The sequence below is a fragment of the Caloenas nicobarica genome, chromosome 4 (genome assembly GCF_036013445.1).
Source record: "Caloenas nicobarica isolate bCalNic1 chromosome 4, bCalNic1.hap1, whole genome shotgun sequence".
Taxonomy (NCBI): domain Eukaryota; kingdom Metazoa; phylum Chordata; class Aves; order Columbiformes; family Columbidae; genus Caloenas; species Caloenas nicobarica.
Window position 1 is genome coordinate 53,150,943 of NC_088248.1, and position 25,756 is coordinate 53,176,698.

A 25,756-nucleotide genomic window follows, 5' to 3' on the forward strand; every position below is an offset into this window, starting at 1 on the left:
CGGAGCTGGGCGAGCGAGGCAGGGACAGCGCTTGGTCCGGGTGGGGTCGGACCGGTTCAGCCCAACCCAACCCAACCCATAGCCCCCCGCTCAGCGCAGCCCGTCCCGCTGCCCGGACAGCGACAGGGCGCCGCGGGGCAGGTGGGCGCCGGCGCCGCGTCCCGGGGCCGCGCCGCCCGCCGCCGTGCCGGAGGGTGGTGGGAGCAGCGGCTCCGTCCGGGCGCTTCCGGGGGCGCCGGGCGGCGGTGGAAGGAGGAGGAGGAGAAGGAGGGGTGGGGTGGGTAGAAGGGAGGGAGGCCGCCTTTTTTAGGAGGGAAACCCTCCTTCGCTGCCGCCCGCTCGCAGCCATGGCTTTGAAGGAGGCGGGCGGCAGCATCCTGCCCATCAGCGACATGGTGTCGGGGCCGTCGAGCTCGCCGTTTCCCGAGGTGGTGGAGCTGAACGTGGGGGGCCAGGTGTACGTGACGAGGCACTCCACGCTGCTCAGCGTCCCGGACAGCACGCTGGCCACCATGTTCTCCCCCGGCCGGGGCGGCCCGGCGGCAGCCCGGCAGCTGCCCAGGGACAGCCGGGCGCGTTTCTTCATCGACCGCGACGGCTTCCTCTTCAGGTATGTGCTGGATTACTTGCGGGACAAGCAGCTGGCGCTGCCCGAGCACTTCCCCGAGAAGGAGCGGCTCCTGCGGGAGGCCGAGTACTTCCAGTTGGGCGACCTGGTGAAACTGCTCTCGCCCAAGGTCACCAAGCAGAGCTCGCTCAACGACGAGGGCTGCCAGAGCGACCTGGAGGACAGCAACTCGCAGGGCAGCAGCGACCGGCTGCAGCGGGCGGCGCTGGACAAGCGCTCGGGCTTCCTCACCGTGGGCTACCGCGGCTCCTACACCACGGTGCGGGACAACCAGGCGGACGCCAAGTTCCGCCGCGTCGCCCGCATCATGGTGTGCGGCAGGATCGCCCTGGCCAAGGAGGTCTTCGGCGAGACCCTCAACGAGAGCCGCGACCCTGACCGCCCCCCCGAAAAGTACACCTCCCGCTTCTACCTCAAATTCACCTACCTGGAGCAAGCTTTCGACCGGCTCTCTGAGGCGGGCTTCCACATGGTGGCTTGCAACTCCACCGGCACCGCCGCCTTCATCAACCAGTACAGGGACGACAAGATCTGGAGCAGCTACACCGAGTACATCTTCTTCAGTAAGTGCTGCCCGTGCCCCTGCCGCCCTCCCCATCCCCGGGGAGAGCATGGCAGTGTGCACTTAAAAGTACATCTGCACCCCCGACACTCCAACCCTTGGTGTCCCAAAGCAACATGTAGCTCGAGAGAAACTGGGGCTACCCCCGTTTCCCTCTCATTCGGCGCTGTCACCGCCACAATTCAAATTGTATTTTGTGCATTGCGAGACAGGGTTGCCTAATGCCCCGTCCGGAGCGCTGCGGGAGAGCAACTCCCCGCACTCCTTGGAGCAATCGGGGCTGGTGCCACCTTTTGCTGCCGAGTGTGCCCCGGGAAGAACCAGCCCCCCGCCTCCCCCGCTGCCCCGTGTCGGGGTCTCCCAGGGGGACGTCGCACCGGTGCCGGAGCGCGGGGCTGCGGCGGGCGGGTGTCCCAGCCCGCTGGGCGGGCGGGGGGTGCGGGCGCCGCGCTGGCTCCGCCGCGCAGGGTTGCGGCGCTCCCTCTCAGCGAGGCGGTGCGGAGATTGCAACGGCGGAGCCCGGAGCGAGGAAGGGTTTCAATATTTTATCGCTGCGTTTCCTTCCGAAGTGAATGCACTGCACCTGGGCACGGTCTCTGTGAGGGAAGGGGCAGCGAGGGCACAGTCAACTTCCCGGGGAGCAAAAAAGAGTCTAGTTCCAAGGAAAAAAAAAAAAAAAAGAAACCACTCCCTAGCCAGTACACAGCTCATAAGCGACTCCACTAGTTGGCTGTGGATAGCCTTAAGGGTTTTAGGTCATGCACAAACAGGAAAATTGAGCAATGACGAATGAGTTTCAATCTGGCAAAGTATGTACTGCTATGTAGGGCACTGGCTGGGCACTGGTTTCGGGTAATGAATCTGCAGCTGGAGGGAGAACACCAGCCCTTGACAGAAAGCTGTCTTTGAAAGGCAGAGGCAGCCTTAAATGTTACAGATATGTGTGAGAGTTGAGTAAGCCTGTGGAAGAGAAAAATGTTTTCCATTCGCTTCTGCGTGGTCTCACGCTCCCTGAGCGCAGGAGGGATGCTCCGGTAGAGCATCTGCCTGCCTCTGTGGTGAGGTGGGAGATGCAGCCTCCAACTAACTTCACCAGCTGCACAGAAACAACCTGTTTTGCACACAAAACTGGACCTAGGTACAGTATTTAATAGAAGAGGGAAATGTGAATGGTTTTCTTCTCAAAGGAGAAATTAATTAAATAGTTTACGTTGGTGTATATTATATAGGTGGTGACCACCCTTTGCTGAGCAGGCTTAAGTACTTCAAATCAATCTTCAAAACTATATTAAACCAGCTTTTGAAGACTCATTGCATAACCTATTGCTGGTCATATTTCATTAGGAAATGTAAAAACTGAGGTGTAGAGAAGCTCTACGTTCTTCTGGGTGGACCTTTATCAAGTATTTTAACATGACTATTAAATCTCCTTTCAGAAAAAAATGGATGTAATGATTTTCAAAATAGTACAAATTTTTATTTTTATTATCAAGACTGTGAAGTAGCCTGTTCTCTTTGCTCAGAAATAGATTTTTAGGTGCATAATTATTTGTGTGCATATGTGATGCTTATAAGATGCTCATAATTTTTTTTTTAATGTGTTATGGTGAGGTTGCTGTATAGAACAGTGCTCTAATTCAGATCAGTGTTCCAAATTAATCTCTGGTGTAATACCACTGATTTACATGGAATAATGCCAGGGATGGATTGGATGCTGTACATAAAGATTTTTGGTTTGATTTTCAGTCTTTCAGTTTATGATGTTGTGAAAAGTAAAACAGTTAATTACTTAGATTGCTACAGTTAACCGAAAATTTATGGTTTTGCCTATTTTGGGGGGGGTGTTTTTTTGGTTTTGTTGGTTTGTTTTGGGTTTTTTGTGTGGTTTTTTTTGGTTTTTTCCTGGGTGCAAAAAATGGCTGAGATAAAAGTAGGCTGGAAAGATGGGGAGCATATTTTAATTTTGGACTTGTTATGCATTTAGCAACTTTTTGTTTAACAATTTTATACATTTGAGTATGACTAGATGGATTTTTCTGAAATATAGCAACATGAAGACAAAACTTCAAAAATCAGCGAAATGGGAAGAGAAACAAGCAAAACACAATGCCTGAAGTAATGCTTTAGATTTTTGAGTTCTTTTTTTGTGTGTCTGCTTGTTTGTTTGTTTGGGTTTTTTTTTAACCTGAATAAATATCTAATTGATGGAAACCATTGATAAAACAATTCCTTATTATTATTAAATGCCCTGGATGAATTGGGTGCTTGCTGTTACTTTGCTGGACTGCTGCACAAGAATCCATCGAGGGGAGAGCAAACCTTGGAAGCCTTAGTGTTCTGCACAAGGGGTGAGAAGAGTGGTCAAAGTGGGCTCTCCACTGGCATTAGCCAGGACCGTGTTCCTTTCTCACTCACAAACAGAGCTTAATACAGTAGAACAGTCACTTTTCAATTTATTCCTTGCCACATGTCCCCATGAACCCCAGAAAGGAGGCAGTTTGGGTTGAGGGGTTGCTGATTTTAAGAGCTCTCAAGAAGTATGTCCAACTCTGGACTGGACTGTACCTTACAGACAAAAAAACTTTGGGATTTTCGGCCAGCACCTGAGATTGATTAAGTGCAAGTGGAGAAGAAGCCTAGTTTTACATTCCACTGGAAAAAGCCCTAGCTGCATTTGCATTTGTTCACAACATGAACATCTCCAACCAGCAACTGTATTAATTGTTGGTCTGTAATTCCATAGCAGCCACATAAACTTCTCTTTCACCATTTCTTCTGAGGACCTGTGAACGGCTCTGTTTTCTAGTAATGGTAGATAGCAAAGTGATTGGAAAAATATATAAGGATTTATACATTCTGCCCATTTCCTTAGGTCATGAGTAGCTGAATGAGTTTCTCACTGAGAGCTATTGAGGAATGTTGGAAGGCTAAGGGTTTAATCTATGGTTTGTGGAACAGATTTCAAGTATGTTTCTACTATCTCTCAAACTTTAGTAGATATTTTGAGTTGAAATTACCATCTATCGCTTTAAAAAAAATGGAAATTACTTCATATTCTTAAACATTTAGGCAGATGAAATTCACCTTGTATACTACAAATAAATTTAATTAATTTATGAATTGCTTAATATCTAGGGATAGATTAGCTGATGCAGACTAATTCTGATTGAAGACCCAGAAGTTGCATGAAACTGCTTACCAGGAAATTATGCTTCAGCCTTTGGCAACATGTTCTGACAAGTACAGAGAGAGACTTTCCTTCTTTGTGTGTGTAATTCCTATTAAAAACATTAGGTTATTTGCCCGTAGTGGTGTGCAAGCTATCATGTATGCAATGACAGGTTCATTTGTCTACACAATTACTACACAGCCAGAATTTAATTTGCACCTTGCATTGGTAGCTTAGTCCTGAACAGCGCTCACAGATCTGTTCCATGTGTCCATTGCAAATCCTGTCACTTAATCATCAATAAAAGGAGTCACTTTTTATATGGCAGTGAAGAGTCCCTACCAGAGTGTACCACAAACTCTTCTTTTTTTTCCCAATAGCTTGGCTCTGTGCTGTTGAAGCTCTCACCTTAGTACACGTAAGGATGACTTGGGTCAGATAATACAGCATGAAATGAATATGCAGTTTGGAAAAGAGGCTCAAACTCTTTTGCTGCTTGGTTTCAAGCCACCACAGAGCACCACTGATTAACATCTGTTAGTGTGCAATAGATGACAGTCTTCACAGAAGTTGCTTCTAGTTGGAGACAGGAGACGAGAAACCAGCGGACCTTGCTTTGTGTGGCTGCAGGCAACGCAACAGACCTTCTGTTAGCTAGCTGGTCTCTTTGTGAGGAAAGGGTGCAATTTACACCTTTTGCCTTTTTCTTGTGGTTCACTGTATCTCTCAGTTCTGTTGTGTAATGCAGGATTGCCTGTGCATGCTATTCCTATTTTTTTTTCTTATGCAGAATCTAATTGGTCTTAATGGATTTTACATTTAACATCTGCTACGCAATCTGACTTACGGGTGTTGAGACCATGGTGCTCAGCTGGAAGCTTTCTGTGCTGAACTGACATGTTTATCGTAAGAAGAATGCAGCAATATTTAATGAAAAAACTTTGACATGTATTCTATTTCAACACTCCTGTTTCACATGTGACAATTTCTGTTTCCTTGTCTCTTGTTTTTGTTTGTAACAGGTGGCATTTTCATGAATTTATGGTGCTTATTTTCCACTTGAAGTCACAGCACTCTGAGATTATATTGGTTGCTGTGGAAATTGTCATAAACAAGTGATAATAATTTTGTAATCAGTGGGGAATAAGCAGTTGGAGGCAATGAACTTCAAGGAATTAATATAGTATTTTGAAAAACAATCAAACAAAACACCACCAAAAAAAAACAAACCGAAAACCTGAACCTAAACAAAATCACACCACCAAGCCCTTAAAAAACCCCATCCATAACAACAACAACGAAAGCTGACATTGTTTGTGTCTTTGCAATAAAAAGGAGAATAAAACAGAAGGTTACACCTGAAACACGGGGAACGAACATGTATGTAAAATACTTTGAGGTGTTAGTTACTCTGTGAATGCCATCACTGCTTATTTGGTGGATTTTTTGCTAAATGAAGTGTGTCTGTGCTTTTTTTTTTTAATGTGGAACAAATATATCTGAAAAATGCTAGGATGAGGAGAGAAAGGAGACTAAGACACAAGTAAAACAAGGGTATTGCTTCTCTGTGCCACATTAATGTAAAGCTAGACAATTTATTTTGAGCCTGAACCAGAGCCTCAAAGATTAGAGTACAGATTTTTGGTGGTACAGGCAGATACGAAGGATTAAATCAATATCACAAGTAGAATGTAGAAAAGCTTCAGATTTCTGATAGTATCAAGATCTAGGAATGTTGTTTCTGGCAGGACTATTGAGGAAAGACCCTTAAAGAGAGATGCTGTAGGCAGTCCTGTGACTTTGGACAACTGACATAAAACTTCAGGATATTCTGCCTTATGATTCCAATTCAACTCTAAACCAGTTTAAAAATAAATAAATAATAAACTACTCTTTATCTTGTCATTTTTCCAAAATATATGTCCCTGAACATAAAGGGATGAATCAAACTGCACAGTCATAAATTACTAATATGAGAATATCTTTCTTACGCCACCACTTGACATAATGTGTGATGAAACTGGTATTCTAATTTTAGTCATTATTTCAACAAAAGGATTCTATTTGATAAAGATTTTAAAATGTAAGAGTAAAAAGAAGTTTGGACAAATTAGGCTTTTAAATAAATAAATAAGGAAAATAACTTGCATTCTTCTACAGCTGGTGTAAAGACACTGCTGCAGTAAAAAACTGTGCCAGGAACCTTTTGATGTTTTTATGACACTTCAATAGAAATATGCAAGACTCAGTACAATGATTTGTGATCATATTTTAATATTTTTAACTACTGTAGAGCCACTTTAATATTTGCAGCTGGGGACTGGAACTGTTGTACATTGTTTTACAAGTAAAATTAGAGATTAACTGAAAAAATCAACTAGTCTGGGTATTATCTACCAAGATCAATATTAGATAAGCAATAAGCACCTTGATACAGACATCTGTTAGTTCTGATGTTGAGAAATGGAAACACACTAGTTTTGATATTATCCCAGACTTGTAGTTCTTGTGGATTACTTGGAAATTAAGTAACAGTGTTGGAGAAGCTGACTTTGCTGGATTTTTAATATTTTGCAGAAAAACTGCTCCTTGGTGTCAGATCACTTTGTACATTTCCATGGATTTATGACAGTAGTCACAGGGAAATATTTACTTTTCCACAGTAAGATAAGCAAATCATATTTTATTTTTTCTTTATTGTCAACATGAACTTCCAGTTATCTACTGTTAAAGCACAGAATTTATGTGCAAAAAGTTCTCCATAAAATATAATTCCAAGCACATGATTTAAAATTAAAATGTTACTGCTAATAAAATACACTTTGCAATGTATTTGCTTTCTCAGTATGATATGGAGTGTTTCATTGATGCCTTTCTCCTTTGCAGCAAATACCAAATTTGTTATACTGTGAGGAGAACTTGAGTGGCCAGCAAAAATTGACTAAGCATTGCACTGAGAGGGAGTTCATCGATTCTCACATTATCCTCTTTCTGCCACTGTTCCACCTTTGAATGTAGATCTCCAGAAATGAAGCACTGCTCAGGCAGCTCTCACAGATGTCAGAAGTAATGTGCTATGGCATATGTTATGAAGTGGCAGAAACTCTTCTTGGTTGACCTCAACACCAGCATGGCCCGAACAAAGTGATCACAGAATCATAGAATTAATCATAGAATGTCCTGAGTTGGAAGGGACCCACAAGGATCATCAAGTCCAGCTCCTGTGACTGCATATGACAACCCCACAGTTCACACCGTGTGTCTGAGGATGTTGTCCAGTTCCTCTTGAACACTGTCAGGCCTGGGGCTGTGACACCTCCCTGCGGAGCTTGTTCCAGTGCTCCACCACCCTCTGGTGTGTTATTAGTTTAAGGGCGACATCTTTGGTGAGGCAGATACCTAGCTGGGCAAAGAAGGAAAGTGTGTAAGGTGATGTGCATCCATTTCATACCTCTGTGGTCCTGGGCTGCTTGAAATCACTGTGGTGCACCATGTAGCCTGCAGCCAGCTCAGCATTGCCCAATGTTGTCCCAGCAACTGGGCATATCCTGGGTGTCACTGCAGGAGAAGCGAATAGCACCATCATGCTCTGGACTTCCCCTCTGATTTTCTTTCTCTAGTTTTGGATTGCTCTTCTGCCAGAGTTGTGTAAGAAGTCTGTTACAGAGTTAGGTTGACCAAGGTCACGTCTGCAGGGCTTTTTCACTCCACAGACTGATTATTAGGTTGGTAGTTGGTTGAATAGACATAAGTGTTGAAAAATTGTTGAAGTCACCATACCAGCTAACATTCTAACCTGGCAAGCAGATGTTATTTTTATATCCTAGGATGATTTTATTACATTTCTGCTCACAAGGCCTTTGTTTCTTAAAGCAGGTGCAGTACTAATGGCACTCTCAAATCATGGCTCTTTGATAAACTGAGCCACTGGAAGCCCAGTGGAAAACCCTTAAAAAAATTACCAGGCAAATTTCATTTTGCTTTAGCAAATCAAATGCTTCATGATGGATTTCCTAGGGAGGTTGATAAAACTGCATGTTCTTTTTGAGAAGAGGTAATTTATACTGTACTTAAAATTCATATATTGACTAAATGTTAGGAGAAAAAAGTGCTATGTCTAAAATGAAATTATCATTCTCAGTAGACTTTAAGTACTTTTCTTAAAATGTTTTGTATGATTTGTATTTTTTATTTTTAAACCAGTAATGTCCATTGCACATTTAGCTTTAGCCTCATATAAATTCAGGGCTACTTAGTGATTTTTTTTAAATCGACCTATATGGAATTAATCATATAAATAGGAACTAACAGTGTGTGAAGCACTCAAGTCCTATTCCCAGCTGCAAGACAGACCTTCACTGGGGCTGAAGCAGCAAATAGTCTTGGGCTAGTCTTTCACATAAAAGTGAACTTCGAACTACATGACTGCCTATTTGGTGTCCTAATTGTTTCTATTAACAGTATTAATACAGATAATCCTGGCAGGAGGTAAGCAGTGATGTTTTGTTAATTTTCATGACACTTGTGGAAACTAATGGCATTCCACTTTGGTTACATTGTATCAGATGATGGTAACAAAACTTTTGTAACATTTTGACAACTTAGCTTTAGAAGACATTTAAATTGAAGAACGCATCTTACTGCAAGGTGTCACTCCATTTGTATCATCGCATCTCTAAATATTTTCAGGACTTCACCATGCATATGTAAAAATTCCAGTGCTGTTGATGAGAGTTTCACATTTCCGGCAAAAAGATCAATACGATGCTTTAAAAACATTTATGCAAATATTATTTCTTCTTTGTGGAATGACTTCTATCTTGATACTGTCTTCCTCAAAGTTGCTCAAGACAGGATTTAGAGCTAAGGAGCAGCATGTTTACTCATTCTTTGCCCCATGGGGCTTGCCTGGCTGTAAGCAGCATCAGGACTGCTCCCAGTTACAGCTGGGGCAATGGTTCCTTCATCAACATTTTGCAGCTGAGTCAAAATTTAGTTGTTCCCTTCCTCATTGCTTCCTGTGTACCTGAACCCTGTAGCAGGGGTTCTGAGCAAAGGGGGAGCAGAGCGAGAGGCTGCTGCCACCGCCTCCAGGCTGTGTGTGTCAGGTTTGCTCTGCACTGCTCAAGCCATGCACCTTGTGCCTGATCTGTTTTCTGCTCCAATGACATGCACTTAGTGAATAAAGAAAACTAGAGTAGCTTATGGAATAAGAAAAAAAAAATAGTACTTTTTCAGAAGGGAATACTACAACACCTTTTAAAAAAATACTGTGAGTAACTCAATCCAGAGACAACTCAGTCACAAGTGCAAGTACACATGGCAAAAATAATGCATCGAAGTAGATATGCTCTACATGTCTTTGTGGGGGGGAAGGTGTGGGCTGAGAAACCGAGGAGAGAAATCAACACCATCATTGACTTTTATTAATGAAATTAAATATTCCAGGTCTTCCCTTAGCATACGTTCAGTTGTATTACACTTAATACATACAGAGATGTTCTCTTTGCCTTAGAAGAAAGAGATGATTCAGAAATGAAATTGGTCAGTATATTTTATTTTTTATATAAATAAACAGCAATAACCTCGAGATGCATCTTTATCTTTTCTGTTTCATCCTTACTGAGTTTTTCCCTTTAGTAATATTAACAAATATTCCCAAAGAGAGTTGAGTTGCTGCTCAGGGACTCCTGACACATTTTGTTGTAAACAGTCTCCTGCAACTTGAGTTACTAGTGAAACTCCTTTATATTTTATTTAAAGTAGATGTTTAGAGGTTCCTATAAGGATTACAACTATGTCAGAGTATTCCACAGAAGTTTTAAAAAGTGTACCATCTTTCTGAAGGCTTTTTATCAGTGAATATTATATACATTTCTGAGGTATCTGTGAAGCTCTTTATAGTTTTTAAATAGTAGGAAGAAAAAAGCCACAAATTGCATATATACATGATTATATAAATAAATTGTGTGCAAAACAGTTACTTTCATAACCTTGTACTAGCAGTTTAATTAAACCAGATTTTTTTCCTGTCTATTACTCAAATCCCCATTAAAACCACCATATCTGGAAAACTGCAAGGGTAATGACAAATATGTATTTTGTGTATGCAGAAGTACTCTCTAATGCTTCTGCTTCTTAATCGACAGTTCTTTTATTCTCATTGAAACTCATGAATACAAAATAATATAAAAATAAACTACACAAGGGTTAGAAGGCAGATAAAATAAGTCAATAAGATAGAATGCCAACAATTTAATCAGAGTAACATGTAGATAATATAGTGGAGAAAGACAAAAACTAAACAACTGTTTTTGCTAGTTTTTCTTAATAAACACTTTTTCTTTCCCTTTCTTTTATAGTCACCCATTTATAGCCAGTCACTTCTCAGTATTGTTCTCTTCAGACAGCTGTTACTATTTATGTTGTTAATGCGTACTGTGGCTTTTGAGCTGATCTGAAACAAAGCAGAGGCATGGCTACTCTTGCATTTCCACCTATTTTTGTCACTTTCCAGTACTTGGGAATATAAATATCACTCATTCTGTCCTCCTAAAAATACCAATACACTGCCTTATAAAAGTGTGATCAATATTGCTGAAGCTATGTAGACTTTAGGTAAAAAAAAATCAAAATAATTCAACTATTTATGATCCAAGATAGAGTGGGACCATTGTTCAAGTAAGGTTGTGTCTGTCCTCTCTTCCAAAAGTTTGGCTTCAAATCCCACACCTGCCTTTCCCAGTGACTCACCCATTTGAAGTACCAATTCTTCAGAGCAGGAACTGTCAGCATCTGTATGTGTAGATAAGATTTATCATATTAAAAAGTGTAAACCAAAATTTCATGAGAAATATAACTAAGACCACTGTAATTCACAATCCTGCTTGGAATTTTTACTTTCCCAGCACCCATAGACTTTAATTTTCTCTTTTAGCAATCCCTCAGAAACCTGTGCATATTTACCTTTTTTAATGTTGTCATAGCTTGCAAATATAAAGTTCTGATAATTTTCTTTTTCCCATGACGTTTCTTCACACTGTTTGTCTCTGGGGATGTGATAAATGAACGTAATGTTTCTAAATGTCACAGACAGAAATAGACAAAATCTATGTGTTTTTGCTACCCAAAAAACATCTGGAGTAACAGATAGCAACATCTTTTGGCTTCAAAATAATCCTGTAATTATTTAGGATAGCAGAGACAAACTTCACAGAAATGTTTGTTATTCGCTATGTGATATTTTGAGGACTATTGAAATTTTTAAAGTTTTATCTCATAACCTGTTAAGTTTATATCTTCCTATGACTTTCAGCTGCCTCGTAATCTAGTCTCCAGTCATAACAACACTCACATTTTCATTCCTGTCTTTTCACTATTTATCTTTTCCACCTGCAGCTGAAGCAGTTCGGTGCCTAAATTGGTGGAATTATGCCCCTAAATAATTGCGTCTGTGATCACATTTAATTACAGGAAGAAGAATGTGCTTGTGGTAGAGGAGATTAGGTTAAATGCTGCCTGTCTAATCAGATCCCTGGTGACTGACTTCTGGCAGTGCTTTCTTCTTAAATCCCATTGCTGTGGATGTGATGAATAAAAGCTGCACAGCCTGTGTGAGTCCACATCTTCAGGGAATGGCTGACCCTAGAGGGAATGGGCTGAAATGGGGTCCTGGGCAGGGTTGAAGGTGCCCAAGGGGTGGGTCAGGGCCAGTATGGCTGCTGATGTCCCCTTGGGGCTTGGCACTGTGGTGGCTGCATCTGCTTTCTGTGAGTACCAGCAAGTAAGCCAAGAGCTGCGTCCTTCAAGGACCCTATTGACCAGGCACCATAATCACAGGTCTGTGTCAGGGCCTCAAAATACCAGGGCAATAATTCACAGTGCAGTGGTTTTCCAAAATTTCATTAATTCTTGTAAAATAAAATACATGAGAAATAATGCCTTGAGTAATTTTTATCCAGGAAAAGCAAGAGGTTCCTGGTCAAAGATACGAGTAAGGCAAGAGCTGCATCTAACTAATATTTATTCAGTGCCACACATGCTATTTGTGTTTCTGTGACGATGCTGCTGAAGCGGTGTAAACTTAATAGTAATCTTCAATTTAATACAGTTAATCTGGATATTCTTTACATTTGGCTGCAAAATACGGAGGGGAAAAATGCACCTGTTATGAGCAATTGGTAACCTGGAAGGAAATACACTGGAAAAAATGATTTGCTTTTTAGACTATGTAAAAATGTCTTATTTATAATTAATATTAATGATCTGACTATATTCAGGCCTTTCCATACTGTCATGTCTATGATGCATAAAATATACAAAGGAACTTGGGGGGTTGCTTAGCTGCACTTCCTGAAAATGGTAAAAATATTCTGAAGTTTGAGAAGATGCTTCTTTTTTTTTTTTTTTTTTTTTTAACCATTTAAATACATGTGTTTGGAATCAGGGTTGTGCTCTATCATCAACAGTGAGGCTACTAGCAAAAGTAGTTATGCATTTTAGTGAACCATGTAACGAATCACATTTGAGAATTATATGGGTCTAAAATTGACCTCCAAATCAATGCTTGCAATCTTGAATGTATTTTCAGAAAAGCCAGACAAGTTCAGTGAGAATTTCCATCTGCACTTTGAGTACCAGGCAAGCAGCAGGGATAAACACATTTAAATTTAGGCTGCTGGTTTGGAAAATTCAGTTCTTCTTATCATCTCTGTGACTGGCAATAAACTGCACTTGTTTAGCATCTTCCTTATCCTGTGGTTATATTAGAGTTCTAGCAATACAGAAATTGACATTTTACTGAAGTCCACCTTGATTTCTAGCAGTGGTTATCTCTCAGTCATTAACTTGTCCAATTAAGTCAGTTTATAACAGTGAAAACAACCGTGGTTAAGGCTGTTTACTATATTATCAAGGAATCATATAGCAAGAGTATTGCAAGTTACTGGATAATTACAGCTAGTTCACGGTGGATTGCCATGATTTCTATGTAAGAAGACATGTGGTGTTAGACTGTGGATCACTAAGACTACTAAATGTTACGTGTGGTAGTATATGATGTTCTCAGCTTTCAATCTTAATAGGTTTACGAGTTCCTTGATAAAAGGAAAAACATTTCCCCCATTAAGGCAGTCAGGCATTGGAACAGGCTGTGCAGTGATGCTGTGCACATTGTGCATCTTTGGAGCTTTTCAAGACTCATCTGGATCAAGCACCTATAACCTGATCTGACCTCATAGCTGACCATCCATTTGAGCAGGAGATTGGACTAGAGACCTCCTAAATTATCCCGTGATTCTCTTCTCTGATGTGATTTAGCTTGGCATTGGCTATTTGATATCGCTTCTCAGGAAAGGAAGAGTAAACTGCTGCAAGTAAATGAAGTAGATGCTAGAGAGCTAAAAACTCTGATTATTCTGAAAATCACAAGCTTCAAAGCCTTAACTTTATGTTATCTTTTTACTTACTTTTATGTGTCCTACTTGTATTCAGAATTGAAACAAATGCTTAAGGAGAAAGTTTCTTACAGGACTTTCTAGTCCAAATTCAAAACCATAGAATGTAAAATAGGCCACAGATAAGAAATGATCTGAAAAAACGTTCAAAATTAATTTTGGGTAGTGCTGTTGTTGTTGATCACATTATCTGGAGAAAGAAATCTCAAAAAAATAACAAATCACTGTTATTTGAACCTCTAACCATTGTTATTCTTTAGATAGATTCTATAGGTGCTATCTCTCACAAAGGTGTCAGACTACCTTGGAATTATTTTTCTTTTTTTTTTTTTTCTCTCTCTCTACACATTTTGATATTTTTTCATCAGTATTGAGTTTCTTTAATGTGACTTTTTTTTTTTTTTTTTCTTGAGCTTGTCAGGCTCTGTTTTACCCCTAGCATAGCTTGAATCAATTTATGTAGCAACTGCAAAAATGCTGACCAGGATTTTTTTGGTAGCCTGGAAAATGTAAAAAAAAAAAAAAAAAAATCATAAAGCAAACACGAACAACGCTGAATTACTTTATAGTAATTCAATGCTGAATGAATGCAGAATGTAACAGCAAGGTAATTAATTATTAGGATATTCAAACAATTTGGGATTTTTTCTTCTTCAAATTTTAATGTAAGAATAGAACATGTGGCACTAATAACTAGGATTATACAAAAAATGTTGGATGTTCCTCTTGCTTCTCCCACGTTACTGACAAGATTGCAGAAGCGATGTGGCTGGAGACACTGTTAAAAATCCTCTTATGACAACAAACTAAACCAAAAGTATTGCTTGCATTCGTTGACACCTAATAGATAAATACACGTCATAGGGAGAAAGCATAATAGAAAGAACTTAAGGCAGGTCTTATGTCAGTTTTATGTTGTCAAAAGACTTTTGATGTCCATGAAATTATGTCAGTTATGCCTGATAATGTGTTTTCTTCTCTAAAGTTATCCTCCTGGGCAAGGCATGTGTTGTGAAGAAATAGTGTATTTCCACTGGCATTCATGGTGATAGAGGGATTGGGCAGATTGGTGAGCTCACCTGCATCCTCTTAGAGAAGGTTCAGATCTCTTGATGGTGTTAACAAGTCTGTCCCTTTTCGTCCACATGAAATATGGTACACCATCTTTTCAGTGCACTCTTTCCGCCCTTATTTGTAGACTACCACAGAGAGCTACTTTCTCTTTACTGTTTTGTTCTCCAGATTAAGCAGTGTTTCTCCAGCATTATTGGAGACAAGAATGACCATATTGCTATGTGGTCTTTCAGAGTCATCGATATAGCTTGTATTCCAAATGCTTTAAACACTGTACAATTTTATGTACAGTGCACAGATGTGCTCCAGATGAGGTTACTGGGACTAAGGGCTCTGCAGAACTTGTCTGACATGACACAATACAAGTACAAGGAAGCCACTGCAGTCTATCAAGTCGGGGAGTTTCCTGTAAAAGGGAGGGCTTAAGTGTGTTTTCATAAAGTAGAATGACTAATGTTATGAATATGATGTGTAGGTGCTCAAAACATTTGATGAAAGCCGACACAATTTCATCTTCCACATTACTTTTTTTTTTATTATTTTCTTTTTTTTTCCCTCTTTCTTTGTTATATTGATTTTCCACACTAGATGGCAATGCCTTAGCATTAGTGCATGATAGGGGAATTGATTTAATTTGTCCAGGTGGGAAGAAATCCTTCTGTTTCATGTTTTCTTTTATATACATAGCTCAAAGAATTGCAGATAGGTTAGGATTAGCTGCATATGGATGGGCAAAAGAAAATGCAAATTACTTCTCCTCTTCCTTTGTAGCACTGAAAATCTATTCAAGCTGATTGAACCAGGCTTGCATTGGCCGTAGGTGAGATGAACTGGGGCTATCTCTCTGTGCTATCCCTAAAGAATTGCTTTCATAGAAACTTCACACGGAACACTGTATTGTGTTAGAGCTGAGAGTGCATCCAGACTATGAGCAGATTGTCTCACAGTTTTGAGCCATATGTTGTCTATACTGAGAAGTCAGTGAGAGAAAAACATAGCTTCCTTCTCTTTCCAAGAAAACCGGGTACTGGAGAAGTGGGGATGGGAAGCTGAGAGATGATGGGGTGCACCTAGATATTACTGTGTTAGAGCTAGAAGACAGCCAGGGCACAAACACACACCTGTGAGCGGGGACACACTCCTGGATTGCATGTTAGGTGAAAGACTGGAAGTTTACTAACTTGAAATATTTTGACTAGCCAACAAGTCTGTGTAACGCTGGTGAGGACTGGGGGGAGATCACAATTAGAAACAAATGGGCTCTGGAAGTGTAAATGTGGCAATAACAAGTGAAAACTAAAAGCTTGGTTTTGAACTTCAACTTGAAGTTAAGATACAATAGTTGAAATTTATGGATGAGTTCGTTAAAAACACAGGGTTATTAAAGCAAGCAAAAAAAAAATCCTTTGTCATTTGGTGTTTTTTTTTTTTTTTTTGGAATCTCTAGTGTTTGTGTTTTCAATCTTGTGTATACAAACTTGAAAGAAAACCTCCATCTCATCCTGTGAAAGGCAACAGGAGTTTGAAAACCAGCAAATGTCAATAGACTCTGTAGTTAAAATAAATGAAATCACCACATAACATTATCAGGAGAAATTAAATGCCTAAAAGGAAAGTAACAGTAGGAAAAAAATATAGAAGCCTGACACAGGAACAACTGATTGTATGAGAAACAGCTGAAAGAAAGAAGGTATAATAGAGCCTGAAAAAAAAAAAACCAAAACCAAAACCCAAAAAAACCCCCAAAAAACAACAAAAATGATGTCAGGAAGACAAGAGCTGCCAAAGAAATAACTTCCTCTATGTAAAATTCAAGAGTCTCTTCATGGTAGCGTTTGCTCAAAAATAAGATGATTGCTTTAAGTTTCAGTCCAATTTATACTTAAAAGGATGTATATTTGATGCAACACCTTTATCTTACTTACTGGAGTTAAAAAATTTTAAATCCAGAAAACTCTTGCCTGAGGCTGGGAAGAACACAGCCGTGAATACACTTTCTTAAAAAAAATTTAACTAAACATGGTGTCTCCTGGGACTTCACTGCATGCAGCTTCTGCCTTAGTTATTCAGTTTTATTTTATTTTTTGCTACATCCCTACTGAATGAGCTGAATAAAACCAAATTGAAATACAGGAAAACAAATTTTTTCTCACTCGTTTTACTGGACCTGCAATAGTAGCTGAAATTTCATTAATACTGCTGGAAGGAAAGCAGGCCGAAGGAATGTTTGCCTGTCTTATACCACAACATTCACAGAAATGAAATCTTTTTGCAAAATATGCTGCTGTTATTTGATGTCATTTTTTGCATATCACAGAAATTGATAGTCCTGGCTATAATTTATCACATAATTCTGCCAGAGCAGAAGATACAGATGGCTTGCTATAGAAACTCAATGCAAATTATATTTGATAGTACCACTCAGATGATTCCTTGTTAGCTACGGGAAGCAGCAAACAGTGATAAGTTAGAATTTGTCAGGAAATTGGCAGTAGAGAGTGAGCGTTATGCTTGGGGCAGTTAAGTGAGAGGTAGAAGTTGCCAGTTCTTTAAATCACAGAGAAAGAATGACTTCCCACCTCCCAGATGAATTTTCTAATCACCAGGTTAGGTTGTCAAGGGAAATACCTATTCATTTTGCAACAACAATTTTTTTCTTTCTGAATTTGAATATAAATATCTTGCCTTGAAGGTTTGCATAAAACAGAAGCGTGCTTTCCAATTAGGCTTCTTTGCATCAATGGGAAGTGTGACACAGAGTTGTATGAGGTGTCTTGAGAAAAAATGAGTATTTATATGAACAATATTATGCAGAAATTTGAACTTGAGGAGGTTTGTTTTTGGATTCGGAGAGGATGTTTTTATGTTATGTCTTGGTTTGTTTCTCTTTCATGTTGTGGTCGGATGATAAACGAGGATTTTCCCTTTGTGCAGATCTTTGGAAAGTTTGAGAAAAGGAAGTTATATGGATAGTAAATGAATTCCTTCCAGAGTTTCAGTCTGAGCACACGGTTACACAGCCTGGATGACGTACAGTATTCAGAGATAGGGTCCCATTGGGTACCTTAGTGCTAGAATTTCTTTATCATTAACGTAATAGCATTTCAGAGACTCCTCTAATCAATCTGCGTAGTATGCAGATCAAATTCCAGTTAAAAAAATGAAAGGTAATTTGTAAACTTTTAATGTAAGTACTGAGGGAATATGACATCTATATTTTAAAAATAATTGGAGAGTCTCATTAAAAACTGATTATGTCATCAGTAATTCTGTTGCCATTTTCACTTTTTTTAACAACCATGCACAGCACTTTGGGAAGCAACAGGAAACCTCTTGTTTTTGTTCATGCAAGCCAAGAGCAACTCGCTCTATTAGGAGATTTTTATCTTGCTCACACGACAATTCTGATTATGTCTGAAGAACAAATGAATGACAGGATGCTTCAAACCACCCAAATAATTTGTCTTTACTCATATCCATGATTTAATTGTAAGCAGTAGATTTCCTTCAAGAATCAGGCTTTGTTAACATAAGAACTACCCTTGTTTGTTAAATGTTAACACCCATAATTCAAGCTTTTATTTCCTCAAAAAAGCAATATACTCTTCCAGACTATTTTCTTGGGTTTACGGTGGCTGTGTTTTTGAAAAACAAAACCAAATAAAATACCAAGTCTGTCCAGTTTGGAAACTCTGGCATTCAGGAAGAAAATATTCAAGGTGTTATCTTTAGACAAAGACTTGCTTATGGGTTTGTACTACTGCTTCTCCTTCCCACTATTTTGCTTGCCTCCTTCTGATTCTGAAATGTCATCTCCACAACAGGAGCACGAGAGTTGCTACTCTTGCTAAATTAATGTTAGCATTCCTCGTTGCAGCTTTTGTACCATCCAATCACTTATTAGTCAGGTTTTGTGGATTGTGCTTGAATTACTCTGTCATCTGGAAGAAACCCTTCTGACTCATTGGACTTGGAAAAAGCATCCCCTCTTAAATTCAATTTTGATTGACTTTTCTTGTCATAAACACTCTTGCAAAATACTCATTAAGCACTCCTGTTGTTCTCTCAATTTCTGGCTCTTCCTTACTTGGACCTATATATTTTTTTTCTCCTTTTGTTATCATCTTTCTCTTGAGAGGCTTATAAATGAATTCATTATCCTTTCTACTGTGATACAATTTTTCTTTTACCTTTCTTCTCTCAGTTTTGATTTTTGTGCTCATTTTTTTTTCTGTTGCTATAAATTTTCACCAGTGTTTTGTCCTTACTCCTTTTTTTCCATTTCTTTAATTACCTTTTAAGTTTTGTTGTTGTTGTTTTTAAATTTAAAAATCTGTTTCCTTATACAGTGGCTTATAAATGAAGTCTATGCTATCTCATTTCATTTCATTTCTGGCAAAGTTAAAACCTTTAAAAGACAGCAGCTTTGGTTGTTTCTTAATTGTCTTTGTTTTCTCATCTCCATCCTGCCAGACATATGGAAAACAGCTGGTTCCCTTGTTTCCATTCCTTAACTATTACTTCCTATGGTCACATGCTGCTCCAAATCACTGAAAGTTCTTTGGGTGGCATAATAGAAATAAGATATTGGTATTTTCTTTATAAAGTGCTGAGCTTATTTTTTTTAAATTATTTTTTATTTTTCTTTCAATTCATGTGTTTTAAAATAGTGGCTGAAATACATGATTTCACTCTTTAACTCTTTCTCATTTTACTGCATTCATAAGTAGAATTCTGCAACATACTCAAAACCCTTCACTTCCGTTTACTACTTTTGGTTGTTGCTGTAGATTCAAACCCTCAGTCCAGCTGAAAAGCAAAGTTGGTTCAGATTCAAGTGGAGAAGTGAGAAACTTCTGCTGTAGTCTGTAGAGCTTCTGTGAACATAGAATCATAGAATGTCCTGAGTTGGAAGGGACCCATAAGGATCATCCTGTCCAACTCCTGTCCCTGCATATGACAACCCCACAGTTCAAACCATGTGTCTGAGGGTGTTGTCCAATTGCTTCCTGAATACTGCCAGGCTTGGGGCCATGACTGTCTCTTTGGGGAGCTTGTTCCAGTGTTCCACCACCCTCTGGCTGAAGAACCTTTTCCTAACGTCCAACATAAACCTCCCCTGGCACATCTTCTTGCCATTCCCTTGGGTTCTGTCATTGGTCACCAAAGAAAAGAGTTTGGCACCTGCCCTTCCTCCTCCCCCTGTGAGGAAGCTGTAGACTGCGATGAGGTCTCCTCTTCTCCAGGCCGAACAAACCAAGTGACTTTAACACTCTTCACCAACTTTGTAGCCCTCTTCTGGACACTCTCCAGTAGCTTTAAATCCTTTTTATCCTGTGGCACCCAGAACCGCACACAGTGCTCCAGGTGAGGCCGCACCAGTGCAGAGCAGAGCGGGACAATCACCTCCCTGCCCGGCTGGCAATGCTGGGCTAGATGCACCCAGGACACAGTTGGCCTTCTTGGCTGCCAGGACACTGTTGGCTCATGTTCAACTTGTCATTGACCAGAACTCCCAGATTGCTCTCCACAGAGCTGCTTTCCAGCATCTCATCCCCCAGCCTGTATGTACAGCCAGGGTTGCTGTGTCCCAGGCGTAAAACCCGGCACTTGCCCATATTGAACTTCACGCGGTTGGTGATTGCCCAGTTCTCCAATTTGTCCAGATCCCTCTGCAGGACCTCTCTGCCCTCAAAAGTGTCGACAACTTCTCCCAATTTTTTTCATTGGTGAACTTACTTAGTATTCCCTCAAGTCCTGTGTCTAAGTCATTTATAAAGGCATTGAAAGTGCCGGCCCTAGGATGGATCCCTGTGGAACCCTGCTAGTGACTGGTCGCCAGCCTGACATAACCCCATTTACTAGAACCCTTTGAGACTGGCCCGTCAGCCAATTGCTCACCCACTGCATTGTGTGTTTCCCCAGCTGTATGCTGGACATCTTGTCCAGGAGGATACTTGTGAGAGACAGTATCAAAGGCTTTACTGAAGTCCAAAAAGATTGCATCGACAGGCTTCTCTTGATCAACTAGGTGGGTTACCTTGTCATAGAAAGAAATTAAGTTGGTCCAGCAGGAATTTCCCCTCATGATCTCATGCTGGCTAGGACCAATGACTGCATTGTCATTCAGATGTTTTTCAATAACTCCCAGAATAATCTGCATAATTTTGCCAGGCACAGAAGTGAGATTGGCAGGCCTATATCTGCCAGGGTCATCCCTGTTGCTGTTCTTGAAGATTAGAACAACATTTGCCAGCTTCCAGTCAACCGAGACCTCTCCAGATTCCCAGGAGTGCTGAAAAATCACAGAGAGAGGCCTCACTATGACATCAGTCAGCGCTTTAAAGCACCCTTTTATGATTCCCATCAGGCCCCACTGGCTTGTAGGCACCTAGCTGGATTAGCAAATCCTCTACACGTTCTGGATTGATTGGGAGTTTGTCATTCTCACAGCCATGGTTCTCTAGACCAGGGTTCTGCAGGTCCCCGAGCTGACCTTCTGTGTTGAAGACCAAGTTGAAGAAAGCATTCAACATCTTGGCTTTGTTTATGTCCTTGTTTATGATGTGACCATGCTCATCGAGTAAAGGGCCAATGTTTTTTCTGGCTTGCCTTTTGCCATTAACATATTTTATAAAGTCCTTTTTATTGTCCCTCACAGTACTGGCCAGCTTCGATTCTAATTGAGCTTTGGCCACACGAATTTCCTCCCTACAGTGGCGAGCAACATGTCTGTAGTCCTCCTGTGATGCCTGGCCTTGCTTCCACTGACCATATACTTTCTTTTTACACTGTAATTCAAGAAGAAGATCCCTGCTTAACCAAGCTGGCTTTTCGCCTTGCCTGCTTGACTTTCAATATTTTGGAATTGCCTGGTCCTGTGCTTTTATAGTAGGTGGTATTTAAAAAGCGACCAACACTGAGGGACCCCAGCACTTTCAAAAGCTTCTTCCCAGGGGACCTGACGAAGTAGTTCTCTGAGCAACCAGAATTATGCTCTCTTCGTATCCAGAGTTGAGGTCTCGCTGTCAGTTTTCCTCTTGTTAGCATAGATTTTAAACCTGACTGCCTCATGGTCACTGTGGCCCAGGCAGCCACCAATCGCCACTTCACCCACGAGACCCTCTGTGTTAGTGAGCAGCAAATCAAGGAAAGCACCTTTCCTGGTCAGTTCCCTTAGTACCTGTACCAAGAAGTTATCGCCCACATGGTTTAGGAATCTTCTTGACCTGTTTGTACCAGCCGTGTGATATTCCCAGTTAACATCTGGCAAGTTGAAGTCCCTCGTAAGGAAAAGGGCAGATGATTTAGATGCTTCCCTTAGTCCCTTAAAGAATAACTCATCAGTGTTGTTATCCTGGCTGGCTGGCCTACATATTCTACCGGAGGGATCTGTAACAACAGCCAAATGAGCATTTTTCACACTATCATCATCTGAACTGAACATAGAACCAGTACAATTAGTCAGTGACATGTGCAGGTCCCTCACTGTGTGCACAAGGACAATTTCTCATGGGATGCAACCTCTTTTCTATAACATTGAAGAAAGGAGCTGATGGGCAGCAAGACTGCTCAAGATGCCTAAATTGCCACCAACCCAGCTCCCCAGTGAATGTTTTCTCACTGTATAGGCAGATGTCGGCAGCAGGTCCAGCAAGGAGAGTGTTAGGCCTTTTGAGGTCCCATGCTTGCTGTGACTACTCCCGTCATTCAGAAAGCCACATTTACGTGTCCTTTCTTTATTTAGCAAATGACTGTTTCCTTCAGATGGAAAGTAGTTATGTCACCTTTCTGTGTGAAGACCTGAGCGCTTATAGGACATGCTGCTCAAAGGCTGGTACACATGCTAAAATTGTGACTGCTCTTACAGCACACAAGTAGTAAAGCTTTATGCATTTTTATTTCCCAAGACAGGGCAAAAAGATGAAATAACAGCTAGAAAAATTTTAAAGTATATATTTTTGTCCATTTTGTTGTTGCAGTTTTTAATCTTTCTGCCTCATTTCAGAGATGAACCACAATTTATGTAAATGCACTATATAATAGTAGCAGCAAAGGTAGTGGGGCATATTTATGTCCTTCGCACTGTTAGAAGCAATAGCTTATAAAACTGAAATGCAATAATTTCTGCGCTAATATTACTACGTAATTATGTAATGAATTTTCTTTTCTTTAAAGAAGTCTCTAAGAAATTAAGGGGAAAATTTCTGATTTCACTCAACTTGAAAATTATTTTATTAAAAAAACCAGAAAAAGCTATCCTAAAAATTAATGTCCATCAACTATTTTTATTCCCCATACTGTATTCTCTAGATTTGATTTTCCATTTTTAGGTGTGTAATTTTAGCATTTCCTCACTGTCATTTTAACTTTGTGAAATTTAATATTAAAGTGAGTGTTTATGGAAAATACTGTTCTCTATGAAGATGTCAAGAGAATCATGAAGTATTAAAATTCAAGAGGAATTCTTTGAGCGGGAAGGGAACATCATGTTTAATCACACCATTTCTGAAGAACTCAACAACAAAATCTGGAATGATCACAGCACTGTGCAGACAGGAGGCAAAACCAGAACTGGCATTTGAATTTAAATATACAAAATTGCTGGTTCTGTGGACTCAGTTACCACTACTAAAATTATTCTTTTTCCTACTTTGGATGCTCATTACTGATGGTCTCCAGTTTGGGATGCTGAGTGGTGTCATTGGCTGCGCAGCTCACACCTCACCACTGCTCCTTCATTTCTGACATCCAAATAATGATGGGCAGCTTGTGGCAAGACTGCTTCTCCTGGGGCTGGCATGGGCAAAGTGAGCCTCGTGTTTGCAGGAAGGCAGCTGAGGTACTTTTTAGAGATAAAAATTCAGAGCGGACATAAGAGACTGAAAACAAGAGCAAGGCAAGATGAGAGAAAGCTCTTTTCTAAGTAACTAAAGGTGATTTAATTGATTGACTGGTAGTACAAACTCTGGAAAACAATGTATTTACATGTATATTCCTGTTGGATTTGATGGATGTGCTTAATATTTTATCATTTCAGATCTTAGTGTACTTGGTTTGCTATTTGATATTTAAAGTATCAGTTGAATTAAATCTCACAAAATGAAACATCCACCCTAAAACTTTCCACTCTGTTAGCTCCAATCCATACTTTTTAGTACTAATCACTATTTACTGTATCAGAGAGACCAACTGAAAATCCCTCAAAACAGCTACAGATTTTTGTTTGACACAATGAAGTGACAAAATCCTAATTTCTGCATGTTCTTTCCAAATGACACCAGTTTTCCTTCCATTTGCAAACCATGTATCATATATTTTTCCGTTTTCTGTTTACATTTTTTGATTTGGGCCAGAGGAGATGTTAATTTTTATTTGAAGTATTTAACCAAAAATCTTTAGGCAGAGGTTGCTGAACTTGTACTCTGAGTTTGTAATTCTCCTTTCTCTGACTGGAGGGTGGAACTTATTTCCAAGTATGATGGTTTTTAGCAAAAGGAAATCCAAAATGTTACCTCACTCATCCTTCCAGCTTACAAAAGATTTTGGATCTTCCTGAAGGACTTCAAAATACAGTTTTCTGGAAAATGAAAATGGACTGTCTGAAAAGAAACAAAGGAACTGCTTATTAGGTTTCCATAGTAACACCTATAGAATATTTGGAAAAAATTGATTTTATTACATGGTTCTGTTGTCTGGTATGAATAGATCAGTTTGGCATAATGAGTTTTGCTTCACATTTTACTGGGTTCTGACTCATCATGGCAATATAAACAGCAATCTGTGTGATGTGCAGATGAAGGCACTAGTGTTCAGTGTCAGTCTGTACAGACAATTCAACTTCTCATGGTCATAAAACTTCTGTTCATCTACTATATTTCAGACCCTAGTGAAGAAAGCTGCAACCTTTAGCTTCGTTTTGTTACAGACTCCTTATGAAAAATGTAGCATAGTATATAAGGTTTAAATCCTATTTCTTTTTCCTTAATTATTGGTGTTACATGTCTTTATGTTTCAACATTGCCAATACATGTTGCCTGTTTGGTGACATAAGGGTATACTTTCTTGTTCGGTTCTCTGGGAGTGAATCTCTGAAAAGTAATACCTGTGGGGCTGCACTGCAGGAGAAGAGTCAGAGATCACTCAGAGAGATCTGATGTAGTAGTTAGTTTATTGAGTTTTATTCAGTAAATTTATGTATGTAAAATATTCAATAAGTAGAGTTGGATTGGTGGTCCAACTATTTAGTACACTTAACGTTAGTATGGCATACAAAGATTATTGCTTAAGCTTACTATAAGTATCTTAAACGTTACATGCATGCAAAAATGTCACTTGGCAACCCATGGATGTCTGGTGTCAGGTAAGGGATCCCTCAGCCTTGCGGGGTAGCCTTGAGAGGGGTCCCTGCTCAAGGGAAGATCACTACCACGCAGCCACCTGCTATGGAGGGAGAGCTCAACTGGCCCTGGTGGCTGCAGTTATTTATGGTTGACTTGTAGTCAGATTTTCTACTGTGTTAATGCAGTTTTGGCTGCTTATCAGCCCAGTCTTCAGCCGAATCATTTTTTTTGGGGGGGGGCGTTGGTGCTGAATTCTCACTGATAGCCTCACACGATAGGATTAATTTAGATTAGGACTACTTGCTGAGCATCTGCCTGGACCAAAATTCAGTTAGTTCAAACAGGAGCAGTGCATCCGTCACGAGCTGCTGTAATTCCTGGAAAGACAGCAGTGGGCCCCAAACCTGCAGATTTGTAATTGCTGAAGTAGTTCTGCTGTGAAGCAGTGTGAAGGGTTGGATCCAACTGAGGTCTGAGGAGGAATCAGTTGCAGTCTGATGCATTTTTTACATACTTTAAAGTGTT

General features: G+C 40.2%; 1 protein-coding gene across 1 annotated transcript in view; it reads left to right on the forward strand.

Moving 5' to 3' along the window:
- The first annotated feature begins 347 nt into the window (after positions 1–347).
- KCTD8 (potassium channel tetramerization domain containing 8) overlaps positions 348–25,756 on the forward strand; it is a 93,008-nt gene continuing 67,599 nt past the window's right edge. The window contains exon 1 of the mRNA XM_065634466.1: positions 348–1,191. Coding sequence (XP_065490538.1) covers positions 348–1,191 — 844 coding nt within the window. The remainder of the gene's footprint in view (positions 1,192–25,756) is intronic.